Source organism: Fringilla coelebs (genome assembly GCF_963513975.1).
Source record: "Fringilla coelebs genome assembly, chromosome: 6".
Lineage (NCBI taxonomy): Eukaryota > Metazoa > Chordata > Aves > Passeriformes > Fringillidae > Fringilla > Fringilla coelebs.
The window spans coordinates 48,468,078-48,488,360 of record NC_140034.1 but is presented as its reverse complement, the minus strand read 5'-3'; the positions used below and the strand labels follow the sequence as shown (position 1 = coordinate 48,488,360).

General features: G+C 41.2%; 1 protein-coding gene across 1 annotated transcript; it reads right to left on the bottom strand.

Annotated features, from left to right (window-relative positions):
- Positions 1 to 1,847: 1,847 nt before the first annotated feature.
- On the bottom strand, positions 1,848 to 18,487 carry SPTY2D1 (SPT2 chromatin protein domain containing 1). The gene is made up of 6 exons (XM_084207476.1): positions 18,355 to 18,487; positions 8,798 to 8,912; positions 5,752 to 7,347; positions 4,812 to 4,968; positions 4,607 to 4,684; positions 1,848 to 3,351 (listed from the first exon to the last, which is right to left on the bottom strand). Exons 1-6 carry the CDS (start codon positions 18,412 to 18,414, stop codon positions 3,255 to 3,257), a joined length of 2,103 nt encoding a protein of 700 aa, XP_084063602.1. The 5' UTR covers positions 18,415 to 18,487; the 3' UTR covers positions 1,848 to 3,254.
- Between the last annotated feature and the right edge of the window lie 1,796 nt (positions 18,488 to 20,283).

Here is a 20,283-nt window from a genome sequence, read left to right as displayed (position 1 = left end):
ACTAACACTTTAATATGGCATCACACCCACTCACCAAAATAAATAGAAGTACATTCATCACAATTTAAACACCATTCTCTCCATATATTTATTTTCTGACATGTTTTGGTCTCCAGAAATATGCTATATCTAGAAATATGTATCAGCTACTATGTTACAAAATGCAAAAAAAAAATAGAAAATTAGTTTTCCTGGACAATATTTTGGGCTTTACACAAAAATAAATCCAGATTTCCATAGAGATCTCATATACTTCTTGAAAGATTTTTATTTTAAAGCACAGCACAGAGTTGCACACTAAGGCTTCCTGTGATATGCAAAACCCTGGCCTCCAAAAGACATTGCTGTAAAGTGAAATACAGCTCAAGTGTAAATACAAGACATTTTCAAAAAGTAGTCATCAATAGAAAGTGCCCTTCATTTGATTTAGCATTAGCAGTAAAGAAGTAGCTACCTTAATTGTGCAATCAAAGCCAGACCTGGAAGGGTTTTATGAAAAGTACATTATTTCACACTCTGAAGTTTAAGGATATAGAATCTGAGATAGCAGAAACCAACCCTTTTATCCTCCTACATTCATTATTTTTTGACACAATTTAGTAAAAAGGCACATTGTCAAACGGTGAATTAAAAATCTAAAACCAAACCAGAATTTCCTTAAATACAATTAAATCGTTAGCTGAACATCCAATCCCGATAAACCAATGTAAGCATTCTTCCAGTTTTTCTTATCTCAAATTCAGATGCACTTTGGAAGTACTGAAATACTGTTGTTAGATAAATACTATTAATCTGGCAAACAGTGAACAGGTTTTTGGATACAAGGTCAGGAATTAAAAAACTAGTTTAGTTCCTTCCTAGCTGACATACAAATATGCAACAAATATGCAAGCACATTAAAAGCCAAACATTTGTACAAAATAGAAAATCCATCAGCATCCCATGCCAATTATGAGAAAATACTTCTTGACTGTAAAATTACAAATGTGTCCTTGAATAATTTTTCATATGGAATAGACGAAACTTAAGCAATGATCACTGTGTGAAGAAAGTTATACAGTGTCTTAGGGAGGCTAGCAGAGTACATTCCAGTCACCATCTAAATGACAAAGTGCTTTACAGATTAAGAAGTTTAACTGATCTTGCATGGTTAAATAATCAGAAAGTGGTGAAATAATCAGGTTTTAATTAACCTGTATTTGTCTGAAATGCAGATTTCTTTCCCAACTGAACCAATTTCAACTTAATATATTTCTTTTGCTTCATAAGGGACTTTTTTCTCCCCAACCAGGCAGGAAGGTGTTCACAGATGATAGCTGTCTGGGTTGATGGACCTCAAGTCTTTCTCCAGCTAAAAAGAATAAAAAAGTACAAACCCAGAACCTGATTATGGTCCCAAAGCCCATTGTCCTGAATGGGTAATTCTAGAAACCAGGAAATCTCCAACAGAAAATTTGAGATGGTCCCAATGCAGCAGAGAATACAACACACTTCTAGACAGTGAGGCTACACTACCTTGCATGGTCTCAAGTGCATACACTGAGAAACAGTTTTTGTTAGTTAATAGAGAAAGAGCAACAATGGTATCCTCACCTGGGCTCCATGTCAGCCAATACTGAGACAGGCTAGAGAATCTATACCATTAATTTACATCAGTATTTTGTTGAGGCAGTGAAATGGTACACCATTGACAGAAAACATCTTAAAAAGGCAAAGCTGTTTTTTCTTACATTAAGAATCAGATGTTTAAACTTCAGCAGCTTCCAAGACTGTTCCTTACAGGTTGCTATCTGAACCGCTTCCGAGAAGCGGCACTGTTAAGAATAGCCCCAAGAGGAAAGGTTCCTTTGTTGTTTCTCCACAATGTCATTTTTCCTTTTTCCCCGCCCCCAACCAACACCCAAAGCCCTTTCTTTACTTTTAACCCTATTTCTAGCATTAAAACATAATGGTGTGAAGCAGCTGAAGGCAGATGCTACCAATGGAGTCCTGGAGCTTGAGGCAAAGCTGAGCAATGACACTGGTGAGCTTTGAAGGGCAACTTGGGGAAATCCAAGTAGATGCAACACCAGATTTGACCTTCAGGTCTCAGTGCAACTTCTGTCGACTTACATGAAACCTGTGCTGATTGTAAACAAATTCAGTTACTGAAACAAACAGTCTTTAAAATGCATAGTTAGAAATAATGTGCAAATATGGGCATTAAGGTAAGTAACTGAACTAAGGCTCCTGCTATACATATTTTAGGTTTTTGGCTTGTTGAAATCAATCACAAGTATTAACTAGTTTACATGATAATACTGAAAAGCTGCAAGTGCATTCTAACAGAACTTAATTCTGATGTTCTTTCTGAACAGTAAAACTAATCAGATAAATGACTGCTTCACATTTTAAATAATTTAACCATCGGATGTTTAATGCAAGAAAAAACACAGCAGCAGAAGCTGTTGAACAAATCTGAAAATTTACAGGGCAGGAGAAGAATTCCCAAGCATATGCTTGAGCCCAAAAGCACAGGTTACATACAAACACTAGAATTTTCTGTTTTCAGGGTGTGTGTTTCTCATACTGAATTAGACTGGCACTGGAATTCCAGACAGCAAAAGCCAACATAATCTTTTGGCCATATCCATCACTGCATGGTTTGCAAATGACATGCACTTTTCTGTTTAGAAATAAAGAGGTTCAAATTATTTTTATGGGTCCTCAAATCTAAAGATCTGCAGCACTTTATTGCCTTAAACACCTGTGGGCTGTGGTTGAATTTACACCCAAGCTACTGCTGTGCAAAAGATGGCATTTTAACACTTTGAGGCTCAGGTTAGGAGACAGGGCAGGATACAGAGCAATCTCTCCAAGTCTCAAGAAATATTAGGGAACAAGAATGCTATTCCTTCCTTTCAAGTGAATGCAAAATTGGTTTACTGGTATGTGGCCCACACAGTTCCAAGTCAGTGCATAGCTAGTCAATATTTCTGCTGGCATCTTGAACTGGTTTAATCAATGGAAACATCTATTAATTTTATTCCATTTAATATGCATTAGTGCATTAATTTCTTCATTAAAAAACAACCCTGGCAAGTATTAAAAATAAATATCTTATTTAGGTCAAGCTAAAGCCTTGCTTTTCAGTACTTTAATCCCTTTAAATATTCTTTTGCCCGCTAACAAGCAAATGGAAACTGAAGTAGAACAAGAGATGTATGGAGGCAGAGGGGAGCAGAAACATGAACAAAGTCAACACCCTAAGTCAGTTAACGTGTCCTCAGCTTCTTAGACTGTCTCTTGCGTTTCAGCTCTTCTTCTTCCCGTCTCAGTTCTTCCAAGTCTTCCTGAACACCAAGTCTCAAGCTGCCAAACAAGATTAAATCCTTTATACTGCTACTCAGGACACTTGAGGTTTTACTTCTACATGCCCAAAAAGCAATGCTAAAAGTACTACAGCTGATTTGAAGAATAATTTCATATCAGCTCTTCTTTAATTATAGAATGAATGCAGCATAATTAAAATAATGATTTTTTAATAATAATTTTAATCTTATGATTAAAAAAAATCAAGATTTTTTAAAATCATAAGATCAGAATCAAGTATTTCAAGGGAAAAAGATATTTAAAACTTCTGTCAAAATAAAGATTGTATAAAAAATAATAAATTTAATACATAAGGTCTATTTTTCTCCCAAAAAGCAGCTACTGAAACACATCCATTGGAAAAGTAAAGTTGAATTTAACTCAAATTTCTTATCTCCCCTTCCTTTATGCAACACATGCAGTTAAAAGTGAGTCAGGAATTCAACTTTGCAAAACCTCACTCTAGGATGTCAACAGTTTGGTTAACAGCAATATCACTTTAAAATTGCCTTCGTTTCTCCTAACTCCACTTAATAGACTATAGTGTTCCATGGGCTGCAGATATTCCTCAGGAGCCAGGAGGAATAAGGACACTGACTATAACTTCAAAGATGCAAGTTTCTAATGTTCAAGGCACCTTCTGTATAACCATATAGAACCAAAGAATTTGGTGACTCCATGCATTCCAATATTTACATTTTCTATAGAAAACTCTTATAGCTTTCACAAAGCTTGTCCCATCACTCATTTAAAAACAAAGAATCAGCTTATTTCATAAGAATTCTGCAGGCCCAAAGGCGAAAACCAACATGAAAATATCACCTTGATAATTGAAATCGGTGACTAGACAAGCGCGTCAGCATACTTTTTATAATTCTATAGAAATACACGCACTCGTATAAATAAAAACAAAATTTCCAGACCTCAAACTAGCAGAATATTGTAATGCTTGGGACCAATTAAAGAATTTTAATTTCAAATGAAATGTGTACTTTTAAAAAATATTTTTTGAAATGAGTTAAGTTTTGTTTTTTATTAGTTCTTAATGATCAAGGTTTGTGATTGATAAGGACATACACAACTTATTCAGTGTATCCACCACTGGCTGTATGAATTCCATCTTTTACTTAAGCTTTCGTATAAAAAATTGTAAGGCTTGCTGTTAAAAGCAGAGTGGATATTTGCTAGCTTAGCCCTATGACTTCAGCAACAAACAAACTCTGCAATTTCTATCCAAGCTCAAATCCATGCATACCTCCTAGCTTCTTCTTTCTGTTGTTCTCGCCAGCTGCTCTCCATATAACGTAAGGCATAATCACTTTCATCTTTGTACCTGAAAATTAAATATCAGTTTGTAGCACATTAAAAAATAGGTAATGAATTAATATCCCTTCCTAGGGCAAATAATTACTTGTTCTACTGCTTGTTCTGCAGTATCCTAAAATTGTTACTTCTCTTACCTTTTCCGGTCATAGCCAAATATTTCCCGAATATGTTTTGATATTTCTTCTTGAGATTCCCCTTCATCTTCAATGAAGTCATCCATTTCAGAGTCATATTCATCATCATCATCATCTTCTATTTGTCTCTTGTAACTAATAGGTGGTCTTCCAAGACCTAAAATGACAGGAGAGAATGAAATCATTAATTAATAACATGAACATCATTTTAATTTAACAGTACTTCTCCTTGCTATACCTTGGTTATAGCCATTTACTGGGCTTTATGGTGGAAAACTTCTGCCTCAAGTTAACCAGCATTTCTTAGAAATTCAGCAAGAGGAAATACTTCCTGAGTTGTGCTAGAGGAATTACCTATCAGGATCAGCAATGGCATCCTGAGGAAAGCAGATAGCTGTTCTTTGCTCAGGGCTTTCCAGGCACTTATTCACTACAGTGCACACTGCTTGCTCCTGATCAGAAATAAATTTTTAGAACAGCTTGTCACTGATAAGATAAATCTGCCAAAACACTGAAATGGAAAACCTGTGAGTGATTTTCCATCTAGCGCTTCAAGCATCTGTTATTTAATATATGACAAAGTTTTATAGACCAACTATTAAGCAATGCTGGAAGCAAATCCTTTAATTCTTTTTCTTCTAACAGTGTTCATTTACCAGTATCCATCACAGGCTGCTTAGTTTTCTTTCATGTGATACTTCACACCACCTGTACTTCAAAAATTACAAGCATAGGTAAAAATAAGTAAAATAAATTAAAAGCTGCTCTATTTAATTTTGTTTCAATTATTAAACTGTTCTTATCTGAGTTCCACTTGGTTTTTTTTTCCAATTCTTCTTCCCACTGGGGGACAGGGCATGCAAGCAGCTGCACAGTACTTAGTTGCCTATTGGAGTTAAACCACAACAGTGAAAAAATTCTTTGTTCTATAAATGCATACCTTGTGGATGAAGCACAGGTCTATGCCCTGGAAAATGTCTCATTCCATTCATCTGTCCATTGCTAGGTCTCGTGACGAGGTTTTTAGAGGAAATGGTTTCTGACACGACAGTACACTTGGGTTTCACAGCTGTGCCCGGGCCGCTGCCTGGTCGCGCAGATCCTGCGCTTGTGCTGATGCCCGGCCTCCCTGGGCCAGTGCCCAAGCTGCTGCCTGGTTGCTTGGCTCCTGTGCTTGGACTGATTCCTGGCCTTCCTGGTCCTGTTCCCAGGCTGTTGCCTGGTCGCCCTGGTCCTATATTTGTGCTGCTGCCTGGCCTTCCCGGTCCAGCGCCCAAGCTGCCGCCCGGTCGCTTAAGTCCCATGCCTGAGCTGCTGCCCGGTCGCCCAGGTCCTGTGCTCAAGCTGCCCGCCGGCCTTCCCGGTCCCACACCTGAGCCACCTCCTGGTCGGCCAGGTCCTGTGCTTGAGCTGCTGCCAGGCCTCCCAGGTCCTGTGGCTGAGCTGCTGCCAGGCCTCCCAGGTCCTGAGCTTAAACCACTTCCTGGCCTTCCCGGTCCCACACCAGAATTGCTGCTTGATCGTCCCGGTCCTGCACTTGAACCACCACTGGGATGTCCAGGTCCTCCTTTTCCTAAGCTGCTGCCAGATCGCTTTGCATTGGAGTTGATTCCATGTTGAAGAGCTGCAGGTTTTCCTGGTTTTGCATGGGCAGACTTTTTCAGGCTGGATTCTTTCATAGATGGCATTCTCTGAGCCCCATCGGCCGAGGGTTTTGAGGGTGGCACCTGAGAGCTTGAGCCAGACTTTCTAATACCATTGACAGGTAATTTATTATGACTGCTACCAGTAGAGCTTTTTAAGGAACCATTTTGTGAGTTTTTTTCCATTTGATCAAGTCTGGAAGAAGATGATGACCGTGGGTGTTTTTCAGTCAATGCTGGTGCTTTGGATTTCTTATCAATACTACCCATAGAAAGAGACAGACTGCTTTTAGATGTGGAATGTTTATCTATGGAGCTTTTATTAAGTTTTGTGTTTACAGATGCTTTTTGAGAAGACAGTTTTTTTGAAGAACTGGATATTCCTGTAGGCCTAATCTCCTTCTCACTTTTCTTATGCATTTCTGCTTTTTTGTTTTTGCGTCCCAAAAACTCCCTCTCTCTCAATTCTTCTGCTGTTCTGGGCCTCTCTTCTACCTTTTTCACTGGTTTTATTTCCACTGGTTCATATTGTTTCTTTTCAGCAAGCCTCAAGAGCTCTGCAAAGTTCAGAGGTGCTGGTGCACTTTTGGGAGGTGCCTTTGGTTTCACTGCAGCTTTGGATGGTTTCTCTTCATATTCTTCTTGCTCATGCTCAGATTCCGTCTGACTGTATTCAAGTTGCTCAGTTTCATCTTCTGTTGCATACTCAGCCTCTGGGGCCTGAGCAACATTCTCACAAGCCTTCCTCTTTTTAGGCTTCTCTTCAACAGGAACACCATTATAACCATAAAAATTATCCTTTGTTCGTGAGGCCATAGCTCTTGCCTTTCTGTCATGTTTCAGTTCAATACGCCTTGCCAAGAGCTGCTCTTTCTTCCTTCTTTCTTCCAGTGCTGCAAGAAAACCAGGTGAAAGTTACACAAAAGGCACTACTTTTTATGCCAATCTTTTCCAAACTAATGAACCACTTAGGAAAGTAACTTAAGGATATCTGGCTAATAGCTATCCAAAATAGACGAGAAAGTGACCCCAGGTCTGCCAACAGGACAGTCTGACCCTCCTGTGTCAGCTGCTCCAACAAAGGCAAGCAATTGAGTGAAATGCTGCTCTAACAAAACCCACTAAGGCTTTCTGAGGGAAGCAGCTTTCCAGGATGCAATGAAAATTGTGGAGAACCTTTGTGTAAGGAGGTACAGAAGTATGGGATCTCTGTATAGTGGAAGGAGTTCTGAGACTGAGCAAGAGAATCTTGAGACTATACAGAACTTACAATCAAATGTTTAAGGGAAGTAAAGGAAGGGGAGAGAATAAGAGTATTGGGGGGGGGGTAATAACTGCAAAATAGCCTAAGTGTGTGGGTGTGTGTGTAGAGGGATATAAGGGAGACACAGAAGCAGCTGAACACAGATAAAGAGCAGCTAGTCATTACACAAGTCTGATAGAGCCCTGTGCCCTATCTCCACAGTCTGTCCTATATCCTCACTGGTCTGGCTTAGCTGTTTTCTGCATGAGTATGCTCTCTATCTTGTGTCTGTGACTTGCTGACAAGAGTCAGGATGAATTAGGTGGTGAATGAGACGTCTAAATACCAAATACTGGACAGACCAAGGAGTAGGGGCTAAATACCAAAAAGATTAAGAAAACAAAAATTCCTAGAAAATGGATCAGGCTACTTGTACTTTGGGTGTCTATAAAGATACTATTCCTTGTCTGTGTCATTCTATTGTCAAGAGCTGTGGCAGTACAGAGTGTACCAGCATGCCCCATGTCGAATTTGTGCTTAGTCTTGCTTCTGGACCTGGCAGCAGGATTAAGGAACAGACTCATGGCTGGTCCAGGAGAGGAGGAATAACCTGGGCCATCCAGTCCATCACATTTGGTTACCTTTAACAAAACATTAACAGCAGAATGCAGTACTAGTTTATTCCATAGACTATTTAAACGAAGTATAAAAGTGGAGAAATCATGTCTTGGAGACTCTTTAATCTGGAGTATCAATACAGTGAATTTTAAGACAGAATAATGGCAACTCTTTCCATTTTTCACACAGATAAACTTTTCCAAGTTAAGCTAACAAAAGTTGAGATAGTTTTTTGCTCTTCACCTTAACTGCTTTCTCAACCTCCAGCCATAAATTCTAACGTAGCTGCATAATGTTTTAACCCCTTAGGAAAGCAAGCAAATGTCCCCAGCCCTTACTTAGTTCTAGCTTTCTCTCAGCATCAGGTCTATGCATAAATTCCAGAAACAGATGTGCAGCAGTATTTGCAAGAAATTTGAATGAAGTGACAAATAGCAAAGAATGAATTAAAGTCTCCCATAGGAGATATTTTGTACTTTTACCTTTTTTTCTCTTTTCTTCTTCTTGCCGTCTGAGAAATGCTTGCACTGCTGCAGACTCTACACCTTTGACTTTGGGAACTTTTTTGGGAGGACCAACAGCCAAACTGTACCTTTTCTGCAAAGAACAAAAAAAATGTCAGAGGAGTTAAGAAATGTAAAAAACCAATCTTTAAAACTGAGGAGTTGCATAACAGTCCTGTACTTGACTTAAGCACAGAGTTGGTACAGAGTAAACAATGAATTCCCACTGCAACTGAGGCTTTTGCTGGATACATTTGACTCACAGCTGTACTTTCAGGCTGAGCAACCAGACCCAAGTCCTTGGGAGAAACTTGCAAGCTAGAAAGTGCCTGGTCCAAGGAAGTAGATGTGTCTTGAATTTTTTTTTCCTTCATAATCACCAGAAGATCAAGATAACCAAAGTCCAGAACAAGATATCAGCACTAAAATAAGGACATTTGTCTTGTCTATACCACTGGCCAGCAGCCAACCACTTCACCCTATAAATACTGCCATCAGGATGAGCCTGATTTGAGCTCTGCCTGAACTGCAGCTTAACTGGATGCCAGGTGACCCCTTGAGCAGGGATGCCTCTCAGGGTTAGAAATTCCTTACCTGAAACTAAGAGATCCTTCCTTACCCAAGGTGGAAGGATTCCTTACTCATGACAGATCCTCAGTGGGTGACAGAGGATGTTGCATTAGTATTATGCAACATTACTAATCCATCCACCCCATATTATTACAAACACCGTATGGATAATTCCATTAGATATATACCATTGACCAAGCCTGGGACTAAGAATGGATCCAGCCACTCCAAAGTAGTTTAGAAAAGCAAAGAGTCTACTCAGAACCTTGTGTCTCAACAGGACTGTGCTTCTTGCTCTTTGCATTGCCAGTCCCTGAGAATTTTTCTAAATGAGCTCATAAATGAAGGAATTTGAACTCAAGCTTCTTTTTTGTATGTTTCTTCCATTAATTAAATAATAAAATGAACCTTGCATTAAACTTATTAAACCTTGTCAAACCCCTGTTAAACTTTGTTAAATTCCAGTGAATTGTCAAATCCTTATTTTATCTCAAAACAAATTGCTGCCTATCTTTTGAGTGAGATACATTCACATGGACACATCTACAATACATGGATACATCTACAAAAGAGCTCACTCAGCTTTTGGAAGGAATGAGCAGGAAACCAGAAAACAGGTAGGGAAACAAAATGAGTGATATGAACTGGACTAATAAGGAATGCAATGGCTACATTAGTAATGGAATAAAAGTATTTCTGTTCAGCCTTAGTCTTTGACCAAGAGGAACCAAAAGCAAACTACAGCCCAAGCTGCCAGAGTAAATACAATTCCAGACTGCAGGTTTACAGCTCCATTTTTAGCTTGCTTGTAGACACTCATTTCTGTTTCAGGTTACCTAATTCAGCATAAATAGATAAATCAACTCAAAAAATCTGAATTACTCCAAAAGCTGGAACGGACTATACCAGCATAATAAATAGGCTGATGTAAAACCAACAATACTGATTTTAGCTCCTGCTGGCAGTGACCTTAAACACAATACTGCTGTACATCATGGACTTAGTGACCCACACACCAGCTGACCTGAAACTCTACTTATCACCTGAGATCAGTGTGACCTCAACACTAACTGTGAAAGAATACACAGCCCCCACCTGGCACCTGGCAATTACAGCACTTGCACATGGTGTAATTTGCCAGGAGAAGAGAAGGCTCCAGGGAGATCTTGTTGCAGCCTTTCAGTACTGAAAGGGAGCTTATAAGAAAGATGGGGACAGTTTTTAGCAGAGACAACAGGACATTGGCATTGGTAGGGGTATTGGCTTTAAACTAAAAGGGCAGATTCTGACTAGAAGTTGTTTGAGGGAACAGTGAAACACTGGCTCAGATTACCAGGAGAGGCTGTAGACGCCCCCCATCCCTGGAAACATTCAAGGTCAGGTTGGACAGGGCTCTGGGTGACCTGATCTGTTTAAAGATGTCCCTGCCCATTGCAGGGGAGTTGGAGTAGATCACCATTAATGGTTCCTAGTCTATGATTCTATATGTCATTATATCCAGAGGTAAAGCTGCATGTTTTCATAGAACATCCTTTTCCTTGGCAGAGGAAAGGACAAATTGTGCTACTCACTTCCCAGGACAACCTGCAAATGCTCTAAAGACTACAGCACTGATTACATGCACCACAGACAGCTTGCCACACTTAAAAGTCTCTCCAGTGCTGTTCAACCTGGGGTTCTGGCAATTGAACAGATGTAAAGTTATCTATACTACCCCCTTTTTTGCTTCTCTTAGACCCAATAAAGGTTACTTAAATCAATGTTAAGTGCCCAAGTGCCTCTTACTGGGGTCTATAACAACCATTTGCACCAGTGTGCTGCACCTGTTCAGACACTGCCTTTCACAAATGTACCAGATTGTGCCTGAAATGGGAAAAATAGAGAAAATTTTTTAAACTTCTCTCCACAAACAAAATACAGAAGAAAAAACAAAGCAATGAGAGAGACACTTGTAAAGATAATACAATAGAAGGCAGTTAAACCCAGAAGCAGAAGGAAAGCAGAATACATTTAGGAATAAAAGAAACCCCAATCCAAAACTGAGGTTTGAGAGGGTGGGTTTTTTTTGTTTATTTCAGAAGTAAACCAACAGATTAAAATCCAAACCAAGATCTCCCACATGAGACATTAAGATTCTCACCAAAGAGATGTGAAAAAAGACCCAAATAAAGTATCACTAAAGAGCCACACCAGTCAGCATTTCTATAAATACCTTTCTGTCCCCATAAAGCCTTAAGAAGCTTAACTAAAATAATCAAAACAATATCTGGTAAGGAAAACTACATCCAAATGTTTTAGAAGCAATAATCAGGCAGGCTGGCAGCCTATCTCCCTATAAACATCAATATCAGACAATGGAAGCCTTCATTCTCATTTCTGATTCATTGATCAGCAGAACAAGAATAGATCTTGGATTACCTTAATAACTAACATGCAAACCCATAAATTAGCTTGAATATACATGCACCAAGAAGCAAGGTTTGGAGGCTCATTTCTAAGCTGCATCCAAAACTGGCTCCAAGAAGGGCAACTACAATACCAGCCACTTGTAGTCTTCTCAAGCAGTTTCTGAGATGACCAGAGCACAATTACTAAGGTGCACCATCCACATACATTGCATATTAAAACCTGCCATGTCACCTCATCCCATTAAAGACCTACTACAGCCAAGCTCATTTCCTGAGCTTCACCTCTCTGCAAGGAAGTTTACCACAACCTAAGAACTGATTTTCCTGTTTGCACCAAAAGCATTCCAGGATTTGACTGCTCAGGAAACCTGAACTGCCACGCAGCACTGCCTCTCAGCTTTTGCTCAAATGTGGCCCATGGCTCTATGTCCCAAAGAAATCTGGTTTACTCCATTTGAACAGGAACAGACAGAGAAGCAAAGCAATCCACACATTATCAGTCAAAATCCTGTCAGAAACAGGTTGAAGCAAATTAGTACCTTAGAAATTACTTGCAGTACTTTGTAGTATACTCATCTTAGTATAATGACGACTTTGTAAATTATCTTACAAAGTTAAACACATCATGTTTTGTCATTGGTAACCTAATTTGGCAAAGCTTCATTTAATTGTTCCATTTCAACTGTGCCCTCAGTTTTGAAAACTCTGTTTTAAAAACTGTGCAGTACTCAAGCATCTTTTCCAGCTTAATGATTTTGTGCCTAAGGAGCACCTTTGGAAACTGCTAAACAGCAGAGACAAATGTAGATTGATTTATTCTGTTGGGAAACCTTATAAAGAATTAAAGTGATGGGGAAGCAGTTTTCAGGCATTGTTTTGCTGTGCTGTGACTAACAGCCCTATCCAGGAACAGGTTTGTAAAGTAGCTGGACAGACAAGCTTGTTTCTGACTGCTGTTAAATGACAAATCATGCAAAATTTAAATTAAAATTTCCAATCAGTAGCATTTCTTAATCTTGACTAACAACTGAAAATGCAGCAAAAAAAAAAATCATAAATGAGTATTAGCAATAGTACAGAAAATGGGTATGTCTTGCTCACTTTCATTCAGTAACAGCACAAAATAACCAGCTGAACTGTAGCCTTTCTAAAAGCACTGAAGCATACACTCGTTCTGCAAACACTAATAAAGTGTTTTATATGCAGTGCAAATGAATATGCATCAGACTGCAGGTAAAGCAAGCCAAATAAGCCAGCACACATCACTATACCATCCAAAGAGCAGCTGCACTATTCTGGCTTTTAATAGCTATTGCTAAGTTGGTCAAATCAACAGAGGAATAGAAATGTTTAGCCTTTAGGAAAGAGCAGGTGATGCTGTTCCCAGAACACTGCACTCTTCGAGCTGTAAACAGTGACTATTTGCTCTGAAGTCACTGACTTCCTTCAAAACGTGGCACATGATCCTGATAGAGTTGTAGCTATTTTGATTTCAGCATTCAAGTACCAAATCTTGGACTATAAAACAGAATTTATAAAATAATTGCAGATGTTTGGCACCCAAATGAAGCCCCAAGGGGCCTAGACCAAACGCCAGTGCCAGCCAGAAGTAGCAGTAGTAGTATTGCCTTTAACCATTGTCAATATTTACACAGGTGGCAATGCAAGATCAATGCAAGTGATCAATTCTGCAAAATCCAATTCTCAAGTAGAGCACCCAAGCAGCTCAGTTACTGCAATGTGCTTGCACATGCAGGGCAAAGACAATTCCATTTGTGTTATCCACTGCAGGCAACTTGCAGGGGCTCTCACTGGCTGGGGAGATACTTTGCCTGTTCTTCACAGATAATTTCTTCCTTATAATTTGCCAAGACATGTAACCTTCTCCAATGGGAAGTCCCCATTTCCTCCCAAATATTCTTCAGGGTTTTCTTAAGTTACAATGCAAAATGTAACCAGGACTATGTACTTTATCACCACCTGTTAAAGCCAGGTGGGACAGTGCTGCTTATCTCTTCCATGACCCATCCTCCATCCAGGGAGACATCTGCTGTAAATGGGCCATTGAGTCTCACTGCATGACTGATAAAATTACATCATCTCATTGTGAGATGTTCCACCCAGGGGGAAGAACCAAGCATTCCTACCTAGATAAAAATCTGAGAATTGGAACACCAGAGAGCCTTTTCCCATTAAATTCCCAAAGGAAGACCAGGCCCATCTACACCACCACTGGACCTTCAAAGACACCCTTCTGTAGGATCATTGCTTCAACAGAACCACATCTGTCACTGTAGGAGGGCTGCAGCCACCATTTAATCAGGCTGCTACCAACACCCTGACCCACAGGGTGTCAGGTCATATTCTGACTCTGTCAGTGTTTTTTGTATTACTGCATTTTTATTTTCATTTTCCTAGTAAATAATTGTTATTCCTATTCCCATATCTTTGCTAAGAGCCCCTTAATTTAAAAATTATAATAATTCAGAAGGAGGGGGTTTACATTTTCCATTTCAAGAAAGGCTCCTGCCTTCCTTAGCAGACACCTGTCTTTTTAAACCAAGACAAGGGTATAATTTCCTGAGAACATCAGGAATGGTTCATCCACCACATACATCCTTGTTTGTGTCACTCCTCTTGCAAGGCCAATTCCTCAAAAGGCAGCTTTCCACATTGTAAGTGGCCATTTGTGTTCACTGCCCAGGGGCCTCTGCCCTTCATCCTGAACTGGTATTTCCAAAGCTTCTGCTACAGATTCACCACGGGGTTCCCAGCAGCTGACTCTGCAGTGTGACTGTCTTAGAATACGCACAAGGTGATTTCACAACTGCCGCTTTCAATTTCTGGTTGTGACAAAGTAAATACTAGGTAACAAGCATGTTTAAATTTGCTTCATTTCAGGTTCTAACAACTCCTACCGAGAGAAAGATAAAACGCTCAGCTTATCAGCTCACACTGCTCTCCTCTCCCAAAACTAATTCAACAGGTTCATATATTTTATTCCTAAAGAAGCAAAAATTATTTTCTTCCAATTTTGCAACTGCTGCCACAACATCCAAGCAGAACCCTCGGCTGGAAAAAAAATTGCAGATTTCTCCTACGAAAAGTTGTTTCACACAGGAAAAAAAAAAGTAACCAGGAATAGGAAAAGCTGGAAATTTTACTAGTCAGCATTTAAACCTCGACAGTCTGGAACTTTACTATCACGTCAGTGAACTTGAGAGCAAAAGCCCTCCTCACCCCGCCAATATTTCACATTGTGTATCTTGCAGTTGCCTCCTGTGGAGGCTGATGCAATCCAAATAATTTTAGCTCCATTTTGAGACCAGTTTTAAGCACACAATAAATGCACACACATCAATCGATGGGAGTCTGGTCTTACAGCAGCAATCTGCACTTCACAGCCATTCCCATTATTTCTCATGCTGGGCTTCTCTTGCCTGCGGGCAAACGCTCAATAATTTGTAGATTAGAATTCGATGGGCAGGCTCTGTAACTCAAGGTCCTCTGAACAAACTCTGGGATCCTGTTAGTGTTTCACTTCAGAAATACTGAATTCCTCCTGGCTACTTGTATCTGCCAGCTTCACTGGAAGCTGCTTTGTATCAGTCCAACTTACAGCGAGACCTCACAAGTGCTGACGTGGATGAAGAGCTCTTTCAGTTTTGCGTCACCTCTTTGTGGTTAAATTGTATCGGATTTCTGTAAATTCTGTACACCAAAGTTTCGTCCTCAGTTAAAAGGAATCGGGAGCAATATGAGATGTTTATACTGTCATTAATAGTTTATTAGAAACTAAGGTGAAATAAAAGAATGACTTGGTTCCAACTGTCCTCAGGGGTTTTTTTTTTTTAGGCTGCAATAAAATTCCATATTTTAAAGAATAGCTACAATTAAAATATCTGAAAGTGCTTTGTCATGTCATGTGAAACACGTGGCATAACACAGTATACCAAATTCACCAAAATGAGTGACACAATCTATTTAAACCTCCCTAAAGTCAACATTAAATCTCATAACTGTTATCATGTCTAGTCAAAGCAAGACCATACTGAAAATCTGATGAACTGCTAATACGAACACAGGTAATAAAATACAGCAATGAAACCCCTATGGAATATTAGATAAAACCTGGGGCTCTACTAGCAACTGCTGTGAAGATGATTAGCAGCACATCATTAATAGCTTAGGCAGTAGTTCATATATGTACTGTTTTATTTAGAAACAAAACCTGATGCAACTAACAGGGCACCAAAAGGCTGATTTCAGCAATGTTCCTTTTGAATCTGGATTTCCATAGGGAGATGAACAAGCAGATTCGTTTTTACAGCGACATGATGTAATATCTGCTTTATCCAGGCCCCTCTTTTACAATACAAGGCCACATTATTCCTTAGAGTTTTTATGTAGTTTCTACTTTGAACTCAACACAATCTGCTCTAGTGGGTATATGTATTTATATATACTTTGAATATACACTACTTGTTCATGTCACTGTCTTTCATTACAAAGGGCATGGAACATTTAGTTAGGTGCACTGTAAAGTTTAAAACAAATTTCTCAGAGAGAAATTCAGAGGACATGCTTGTTAATGCAGGAACTAACATTTTTGGAAACCTGGTAATTTTATATACCAGTAAATGTGCAATTAGTCTATAGGGTGTTTTTAATAAAAGTATTTAAAAATAGTTATATTCTTCTTACATAAACACATTTAATATACTAGCTTTAACAGAGTGGAGTTGTTTAGATGTCCAGTGATTGTAAAATCTCCATGGGCTCTCTTTTAAAGCCCAGCAGCTGCAAATAGCTTCAAGCAGTGCCAAGTGCAGCTCTGCTTTTGCTCAGAGACTGGGGCCAACTTCAGAGTTAAAAGCTGCACCACTAATGTGCTAAACCAAACTGTTTCAACTATGGATTCAATTGCACTCTTACTCCATGAGTTAATCAGGAATTAGCAAATCCTAATGCTGCCTTTACTAAAAAGAGTAGCTAAACCCTCATTCATTGCACAAGAAGGAGGATCCCCTCCCTCCACCATCACATCCACAATGAGGATTATGGCAGATATTTTATCAATTCATCATCATGGATTAAAACTTGTAACAAGAAAAGTAGTGGCTCACACAGTAAAGCTGCTTGGGGAAACTGAGACTGTAAAGAGAAGCTTTAAACATCAAAACCAATAATTATAATAACCCAGTGACAACTTAGTGAAACAGTTTAAGACCAATCAAATGGGCACTTAAATATCCTAAAGTATTTCTCTATTTGTTATTTATTATTAACAATAATTATAATAACCCAGCGACAACTTAATGAAACAGCTTAAGACCACTCAAATGGGCATTTAAATTTAAGTATACTTTATATAAACATAAAGTATTTCTGTATTTGTTACTTTATTATTTATGTTATGAACCAGATTCCTATGTAGGGTCAGAGACAAATTAAACACACCTAAATACAAAAAAAGATGATTTTATAAGATTTTAAACCCACAATGGAATCTGATTAATTTCACATCTACCATATGGTCGGGTCACTCTATTAGTGAACATTCCCAAAGTTTTACTAATGATACAGAGACACTGATATTCACTAGTTCTGACACCACCAAAATGAAGACACTGTACAATTGAGAGTATGGGGGATTTTTTTCCTGGTTTTCCCACAATTTTTGCTAAAAACAACTACCCCTCATTTACCCTGGGTTTAAGCAAACTAATTACAGAAACAGAACTCTGACACTCTGTTGAAAAGCAAATATAAAAAGTGTCTCCCTAGCTGGTGACTACCAAGGAGAAAACATTTCTTATCCAAATAAGCACTCAAGACATATAATTTGGGTTCTCCTAGAGGAATGAAACCCAGGATATGAATGTATGAAAAGGCCACGTGCCCTTCGTCCTGCCAGATTTCACCCAGGCAAGTCAGTGGGCTATCGCACACGGAATCCACATGTTACTGATAGCTTGAACTAAACCACAAACTGCTGAAGTACGGACCTCAGAAAAATATTAACAATATACCAAAAGCCTTCGGCCAGCCCTCCCCACAGCGCTGTTACACGTTATTCCTTCGCGGCGCACACAGAGACCTCAGAGAACGCAGCCCATTCACCCGAAACTTGTCACTTTGTCTCCGACTCGCACTGGAGACGTGGCAGACTCGCGTTTCCAGAGCGAACAAAAGGACTTAGCCGGCTTTTGGGCACTGCCTTCCCCCGCAGCACGGCTCCGCTCCCGGCAGGGCTGTCGGCACTGCCAGACCAGCAGGGCAAGCGGCGGCTGCCCGCTCCCAGCCGGGGGGTGCCGGCACCTGTTGACAGAAGGGGCCCCGCTCGCCCCCTCCCCTCACACAGACGCTTTTCCAGTCCCCAGGAGCGAGCAGCCCCCGCCGGCGAGGCGAAAGGCCCGGCAGAGACAGCGGCGGGTGCTGCCCTGCCAGGGGCCGAGGCGGGAGGGGCTCCCGAGGCCGCGGGGCCCTCCCCGGGCCCGATCGCCACCGCGCCCCGGCCCCGCGCCCCCCGGCAGCCCCAGCCGCCCCCGAGCTCACCGGCACCGCGTTCAGCCCCTGCTGCTCCGAGGCCATCACGAGAATGTTGTGGAAATCCATGGCCAGGCCGGAATACGGGGGGCTGCGGCAGCCGCCCCGCTCGCACTGCCCGCCGCCCCCCGCCCGCTCGGCCCCGCTCGCTTCCGCCCGCTGCCACCTACCCTTTATATAAGCTCGCCTGGCGCCGGCGTCACTTCCCCTGTGGCGGAGCCTCGCCACGGGAAACGGGGCTGGGCGAGGGGAGGGGATGGCGAGATGCGTCTGGGGAGCCCCGCAGGACGGCAGGGCCCGGAGCGGCGGCGGGGGCGGCCTTATGAGACCCCCGGGGCAGCCCCGCCCGGCCCCGCCCGGCGCTTCTCGCCGCCCCCCGCTCACAGCTGGCGCCGGTGCCGGGGATTGTCCCTCCGCCCGCCTCGGCTTCGGCCCTGAAACGCCTTAGAGAGACGCTGTTTGCCGGGCACGGAGTGACGGGACAAGGAGTGATGGCTTCAAACTGACAGGGAGCGGGCTTAGATTTGGTGTCGCGAAGAAATTCTTTACTGTGAGAGTGCTGAGGCGCCGGGACTGCTTGCCTAGAGAAGTTGTGGGTTCCCCATCCCAGGAAGTGGTCAAGGAGTGGTTGGATGGGGCTTGACACAACCTGGTCGAGTGAAAGGTGTCCCTGCCCACAACAGGGCAGTCAGAACTTGATGATCTTTAAGGTCCCTTGCAACCCAATCCGTTCTAAGATTCTGTGATTACCACCCCCAACCTCGGCATAGGGATGTGTCAATAAAACATCAAAAACTTGTACTTTCTTCTTTTTTCCAATAGCAACTCTTCATTTTTTCAGTGACAGTGAGAATTGTGGTGGTTTGAAAGGAAAAAGCCTTTGGGAGCAATGGCCAGTAGCTCCAAGCACACCCTGACACCTGCCCCCGTCCCTCCTGCATTCCCAGCTGCCAGCTCATCCTTGAGTAGACATGAGCTAGGCAGAAATCTTGTAACAAAGGAGGAATATGGATTAAGTTTCCTCGGCAATCTTTCTTGGCTTGTCAAGGCTTCAGAGGTGGTGCTTGGCTTGTAGGGGTGTCACAGTTGCTTCAGCAGTGCTCTCCCAGCTGCAGGAATACTGCTGGATAAACAGGGCTCCCAGGAGCAATGCTGACCAGCAGAGTGGCCAAACAGAATGCTCTGTGTGTGTGTATGTTTAAATATTTTTCTAAGTCTGACAAACCAGAAAATTGTGCAAGAACACCAGCTGACTGGACTTCCCTTGCATTTGTTACCAGGTCATTTCCTGGATCTGTTATCTGAGATCCATCTGACAAAAATTCCTCTACTCCACACTGCTTCTCCTAGAAACGTGGGCACTGAAAGAAAGCTTTTTTCCTTCGTTTAAACCTTCTTTAGCATAAATTCTTTAACACTGGTAGTACTTGACAACTCTTCAGTCTCAGTTCCTTCCAGTTCCTTCCAGTTCCTTCCTGCCTTTTCCAGTTTCCCTTTGCCTCTCCAGTGCCCTCACTATTTTGTTGCATCTGATATTCTCTTCTGGGCATAGCTATAAGTCACATTGCAGCCTGGTGTAAAGATGCCCAGTGAGGCCTTAGCTGATGGGAGGGACAGGACAATTTATCTGAGCCAGGCACTGCACCAGTTAATTTGCAGGGCCTTTGTAGTTCTTGAGCACAGGAGATACAAGTTTTTCCTTTAATGCTTGCTCTGGTGTCTCTGCATGGCATCAGTCCGTGCAGGATGGACAGTCTTCCTGATCTACCACTGCTTTTTCTTGGGACAGTCCTGATTTAACCCCTAATCCTGTAAGAACTTAATCCCTCTCTCTTTTCCCCTTTTTATTCTCATCTCCATTTACTGACTTTTTACTTCTGACTCAGACCTAATCACCTCTTCTGGTTCCTGCCCTCTTTTTATTATGATTTTCTTATT

Bases quoted from the DNA above. Each gene is read 5' to 3' on its own strand.
- SPTY2D1 (XM_084207476.1), bottom strand. From the start codon at position 18,414: ATGGATTTCCACAACATTCTCGTGATGGCCTCGGAGCAGCAGGGGCTG. The intron at 8,913-18,354 runs GTGAGCTCGGGG...TGTTCTTTGCAG, and splicing joins AGGGGCTGAACGCGGTGCCG to AAAAGGTACAGTTTGGCTGT. The intron at 7,348-8,797 runs GTAAAAGTACAA...GTTTTCTTGCAG, and splicing joins AGAAGAAAAGAGAAAAAAAG to CACTGGAAGAAAGAAGGAAG.